Source organism: Cariama cristata, unplaced genomic scaffold, assembly GCF_000690535.1.
Source record: "Cariama cristata isolate BGI_N322 unplaced genomic scaffold, ASM69053v1 scaffold9883, whole genome shotgun sequence".
NCBI lineage: Eukaryota > Metazoa > Chordata > Aves > Cariamiformes > Cariamidae > Cariama > Cariama cristata.
This window is the reverse complement of record NW_009610104.1, coordinates 1-6,296: the sequence shown is the minus strand read 5'-3', so window position 1 is coordinate 6,296 and position 6,296 is coordinate 1. Positions and strand designations below refer to the sequence as shown.

The 6,296-nt window shown below is 39.2% G+C and overlaps 1 protein-coding gene across 1 annotated transcript; it reads left to right on the top strand.

Annotated features, from left to right (window-relative positions):
* Window positions 1-4: 4 nt before the first annotated feature.
* Window positions 5-5,963, top strand: LOC104159769 (myosin heavy chain, skeletal muscle, adult-like; the record flags this gene model as incomplete). The annotated part of the gene is made up of 12 exons (XM_009697763.1): window positions 5-22; window positions 104-242; window positions 910-1,028; window positions 1,146-1,295; window positions 2,107-2,277; window positions 3,040-3,349; window positions 3,506-3,573; window positions 4,356-4,443; window positions 4,538-4,655; window positions 5,257-5,380; window positions 5,467-5,603; window positions 5,708-5,963. Coding segments are annotated over 12 exons (1,698 nt in total), but the record flags the coding sequence as incomplete, so codon positions are not given.
* Between the last annotated feature and the right edge of the window lie 333 nt (window positions 5,964-6,296).

Here is a 6,296-nt window from a genome sequence, read left to right as displayed (position 1 = left end):
GGAGGAGCTCATGGCTACAGATGTAAGTACTAGAAAGAAAATATTTTTAATAAGACTGTTAAGGTTGTTAGGCAATGTTTTTACTTCATTGTTTCCACTGCAGAGTGCCATTGACATCCTGGGCTTCACTCCTGATGAGAAGACAGCCATCTACAAGCTGACAGGGGCTGTCATGCACTATGGGAACCTGAAGTTCAAGCAGAAACAGCGAGAGGAGCAGGCAGAGCCAGATGGCACAGAAGGTCCTTAGCAAGTGACCTTTCAATAAAGAAATCAATTTTGGGACATACTTTTTTTAGACAGAACAAAAGCTATAGCCTAATCAAGTGAAAGCTAAGTAATGTTTCTTTTAGTGTCCATGAAGCTGTGAACCTGAGTCTCTGACCCCCGGCCTATCTTACTGAATGATACTCCTTCAGTTAGCTTTTTGATAGGCTAGTTTCAGGCATTTTTCCATTTAGCATGCAGATGGTTTCGACAAGCATTTTGAAGAGGAAGCTTCCCTAGTTTCATACATAGGCCCTAGAATCAGCTCTAACATGCACATGCTTCTCCTATTGTCAGTGCAGACCATGGCCTATTTAAATATAAGAGCTTTGTTAGATCTTGACTAAGACCAATTGTAATCTTCATGTACTTTTAAATTTAAAATTATTAAAAGCATTGCTTCAGTTTATAAATTTAGTTAAAATACTCAAGGAAAGGTTTCTTACTGATGACTACTTTCAAAAAAATCCCAATATTGGCTTTTACAGCTTTCCTGTATTCAATATGCTTACTGTGGTACTAGATTTAAAGGTTTGCAGTCAAGAATTTTGAATATTGGTGTCGTTTCTGAGACACACTTGTTGATCAAATCCCAGTCCTTGTCCAATGATCAGTTGTTTCTTTGTCTGTCTTGTCTTTCAGTTGCTGACAAGGCTGCCTACCTGATGGGCCTTAACTCAGCTGACCTGCTCAAATCCCTATGTTATCCTCGAGTCAAAGTTGGGAATGAATTTGTGACCAAAGGCCAAACTGTGGAGCAGGTAAAGTAATTGGTTACTAGAAATACATGGTTATACCTCAGAATTTTTCTTCAGACAGTTAAAATTCCTTATAATTTCTCTGTGCAGTAACTTTTGCTCATTTCCCTTTTGCTTTAGGTGAACAATGCAGTTGGTGCCCTGGCAAAGGCTGTCTATGAGAAGATGTTCCTGTGGATGGTTATGCGTATCAACCAACAGCTGGATACCAAGCAACCCAGACAGTACTTCATTGGTGTCCTGGACATTGCTGGCTTTGAGATCTTTGATGTAAGGAACAGGGATTTCTCAACAGCTTCATGGAAAGAACAATGGGTGTTGAAATTCAAAGATTTCTTTCATGAAGAGTCAGATTTTTTGTAAAAAATACAACGATCAAAAGATCTCAATATTGAAGAGATTGGCCTTTTCCACACTTAGATCTTAAGAGGAAAGAAACTAATACCACAGTATGCAAGAATATTAAGCTTAGTTAAAACAAAAGAAAAAAGGAATACATCTTTGACAAAGTATGTATGGACTAAAGATGTGGAAAATATTGAAAGATATTAGAAATGTTTATGATGTTGGCAGAAGTTATTGACAGAGATTAGGAAATGCTGGCGAAAGAACCCCAAAATCTTCCATACCAGTGTATGGAAATATCTAGAACCACTCTCTTAAGAGTAGAAAAATATTTGAGTAGTAAATAAAGGCAGGCTTCATAATTGGGGTGTTGGGACAGGCAGAGTCTAGTAATAAATTTGTTTTGATAGAAGAAAGTATACAGAATTTATTTGCAAAATTTGTTTTGGAAATAAGGGATTCCAAAAGGTTAAGGGATAATTATCATAATTAAAGTAACCATATTACATGGAATGATACCAACCAAAAAAAAAAAATAAAAATCTACATTACAATGAATTAGAGGTCTTATCTCTCTTCAGAATGTAATTACAGTTCCACTGAAGGATCTCTGGGAGAATAGATAGGGAAGGAGCCTTGTATTTGTGTGAAGAGACACATGCAGAACCACATAGGGAAAAGCCTTGTGGTGATGGCTGAACCTTGAAAATGTTGCATCTTTTTTTACATTTGACAGTTCAATAGCTTTGAGCAGCTGTGTATCAACTTCACCAATGAGAAACTACAACAGTTCTTCAACCACCACATGTTTGTGCTGGAGCAGGAGGAGTACAAGAAGGAAGGAATTGAATGGACATTCATTGACTTTGGGATGGACCTGGCTGCCTGCATTGAGCTCATTGAGAAGGTAACCTTCCTGCTCAGGCGCCTTCATGTTGGAATTTTCTAGTTTTTGAGGGATACATAAAGAATTTGTTTATGTCTGGATTAAAATGATAAATTTCAGTTATTACAGAATCACAGAATAACAGAATTGTTGGAGTTAAAAGGGACCTCTGGAGATCACCCAGTCCAATCCCCTTGCCAAAAGAGGTTCACCTACAGCAATTTGCACAGGAACGTGTCCAGGCAGGTTATGAATATCTCCAGAGAAGGAGACTCCACAACCTCTCTGGGCAGCCTGTTCTAGTGCTCTGTCACCCTCAAAGTACAGAAGTTCTTCCTCATATTAAGATGAAACTTCCTGAGTTTCAGTTTGTGCCTATTGCCCCTTAACCTGTTGCTGGGCACCACTGAAAAGAGTCTGGCCCCATCCTCTTGACATCCACTTTTAAGGTATACAAGTATTGATCAGATCTCCTCTAAGTCTTCTCTACTCCAGGCTGAACAGACCTGGGAGATGCTCCGGTCCCCTAATCATCTTCATTATTAAAGTGCTTTGTATTTCTATAATTTTAATGTTGCCAACAATGGTTAAAAGTGGTTCCACAAGTAAAGAAGAAACTTCAAGGATGAAAAATTATGAACCTTAGTTAATTTTCTGTGACACATTGTCCAGAAAAGAAGTAACCTTATCTTCTGATTTGTTTCACATCTTTCTGTCATAACACTAGCCTCTGACCAACCAAGGAATCTGTTTCTCCCTTTTGTCTGTTGCTATTTCTTCCAGCCCATGGGCATCTTCTCCATCCTGGAAGAGGAGTGCATGTTCCCCAAGGCAACTGACACTTCTTTCAAGAACAAGCTTTATGACCAGCATCTGGGCAAGTCCAGCAACTTCCAGAAGCCCAAGCCTGTCAAAGGCAAAGCTGAGGCCCACTTCTCCCTGATACACTACGCTGGCACAGTGGACTACAACATCACTGGCTGGCTGGAGAAGAACAAAGACCCCCTGAATGAAACTGTCATTGCATTGTACCAGAAATCATCTGTGAAGACACTGGCCTTACTCTTTGCGAACTATGGTGGAGCAGATGCAGGTCAGCTCTGTGAAAATTGTATTTTCAATGTGGGACAATGTTGACAGGAAATCAAACAGGAAAATCTAAATGTTTAAAAATTGTTTTCTGTTCTGTAGTTCAATACTCAAAATTGAACAATATTTTAGTATTGTTTTCCCCTTCTTTCATTTACAGAGGGTGGTGGCAAAAAGGGTGGCAAGAAGAAGGGTTCTTCTTTCCAGACTGTCTCTGCTCTTTTCCGGGTACGTACTGGTTTCTTCACTTTGTCTCTTTTTTCTTAAAGAAAAGGAATGTAGAATGTGAAATGTGATATTATAACTCTTGAAGTCCTGTAGCAAGAGAATGAAGATTACATATTATAATTAAATTTTCTTTTCATTTAAATGATGCACTAGTTTCCTCTCTTTTTCGACAAGGAAGTATATTCTCTCATTAATATATCAAAATGAGAATTCTTTCAAATTGTTAGAGATGTTATAATTCAGATATTTTTTCATACATCCCTATTTTTTACACTAAACATGACATTGAAAGGTCAATCTCTTTCAGCTATTGCACAGAGTTCAGAATGTTTTACAAATAGAGATTTTGGACTTCTGAATATTTTTGATACTGCTAACATGCATGATTCATAAGTAATGGAGCAGTTCTAAAAACAGAGAAACTGGCTTTAAGATTATCACATATAAAAGCCTAACCAGTATATCGATTGAGGAGGACAAGTATAGGGAATTGTTCATGACTTTCAAAGCCATGAATGTCAGGCTATCAAATTAGTTATTATCCCAGTTTTTGTAAATAATTAATTATCATGACACAGTAGCCAAATTATATTTCCTTTTAATAGTAATGTTAAACAGTGAAAGATGGATGAAGGCATACGCTTTTGTACATTAATATGGAAATTTTGTATCTAGTTTAAATCTGACAAATTATTAAGTCTTTTCCACGGATGAAATACATACAGCTGCAGGGATTCAGATCTTTCATTTGTTGCTCTAAATTTTACCTTGTAATCTGACAGGAGAATTTAAACAAGCTGATGACAAATCTACGCAGCACTCACCCCCATTTTGTCCGATGCATCATCCCAAACGAAACAAAAACGCCTGGTAAGGGGACCCAATAGGAGAAAAACTCAAGCCACAGAAGCTCTTCTCCTGAGTACTGAACAGTGGGGTGGTCACTAATGACGGTGTTTGTTAGGTGCCATGGAGCATGAGTTGGTACTGCATCAGTTACGATGCAATGGTGTACTGGAAGGGATCAGAATTTGCAGGAAAGGATTCCCCAGCAGAGTCTTGTATGCTGACTTCAAACAGAGGTAAGAGCGCTACACCTTTCTCCCCCTCTTTTCCTGTTCCGCATCCTCTATGTCCTAAATTACTTAAGTATAATATTTACTACACAGTTTAGTATATACAGTCTGTAATCAAATCACTTTACACTAGTCTATTTCTGGAAAATGATAAGATAACATAAAAGTATCCTTTCCACATCCACTTCACATTTGAACAACAATACGTGTTTCCACTCAACTTCCCAAAGATGCCTGTGAAATGTCTTTAGGGAGTGCTGTCCCTATCAACTGCATATTCAGCTGTTGAGGAAAATGACCAGCTGAGAACAGTTGCTGAGAACAGACTGAGCATCCAAAACCAAATATTTTAAAAAGGAACTGAGCAGTAACACAAAAATGCTTCACTGCCAGTTCATGATGATACGACATCGCTGATGATCAGGATTCCTTTGGACTCTGAGTTAACAGTATGAAATATTTACTTATATCATCTTGAAAAAATGGACTGTCTCTAATACATGATTTTACTCAGTCAGAGTCAGCTGTTCCTGAGAAGGCTGTGGGGTTCAGTCACAGCAGTGGTTTCACTAACATGGATTTCTTCATGTTCTTCTTTCTCCTACAGATACAGAGTGCTTAATATAAGTGCTATTCCAGAAGGTCAGTTCATGGATAGCAAGAAGGCTTCTGAGAAGCTGCTTGGGTCCATTGATGTAGACCACACTCAGTACAGATTTGGTCACACCAAGGTAGAAACAAGTCCTGTATTCAAACACTATGTGCCTCTGTTGTGCACTACCTGAGACTGATGGGCTACACTGTTCCCTTTCTTAAGGTGTTCTTCAAAGCTGGGCTGATAGGTCTGCTGGAGGAGATGAGAGATGAGAAACTAGCACAGATTATGACCAGGACACAAGCCAGGTGTAGAGGCTTCCTGATGAGAGTGGAGTATCAGAAAATGGTGGAGAGGAGGTAGACATTTCTCAACCATGTATCGTGTTCTTATGGGTCTTGGCTAATTGAGTCTAAATTAATCCAACCCAAGGTATGTAATATCATTTTGAATTTCATTTCAGGGAGTCCATCTTCTGCATCCAGTACAATGTTCGTGCATTCATGAATGTCAAGCATTGGCCCTGGATGAAGCTGTTCTTCAAGATCAAGCCCTTACTGAAGAGTGCAGAATCTGAGAAGGAGATGGCCAACATGAAACAAGAGTTTGAGAAAACCAAGGAAGAGCTGGCAAAGTCTGAGGCAAAGAGGAAGGAGCTGGAGGAGAAAATGGTGACCTTACTGCAGGAGAAAAATGACCTGCAGCTCCAAGTACAGGCGGTGAGCATTACCATTCAATTGCCCTTGGGAAAATGCTTTTTTACAACCAGCGGAGACTTGTAGGAAACTGACTAATGTGCAGTGGAAAACAGTCTAGATCACACACTCTGGGACAGTCTAACATTGAGAAAACAGGAACTGACGGGGCCATGGTGAGTCTTATGGCAGCCCCACATCCCTGCTGTCTGAGGAAAGAGACATGTAACACTAGCCAACATGTAAGTCAAAGTGTATTCCACAGCAGAAAGCTCTGAACTGCAAGGGAGGTATCTCTATCTACTCAACTTTCAAAACAGGGCATCTTTCTAACAGAGTTAAGGCAAACCTGAGAAG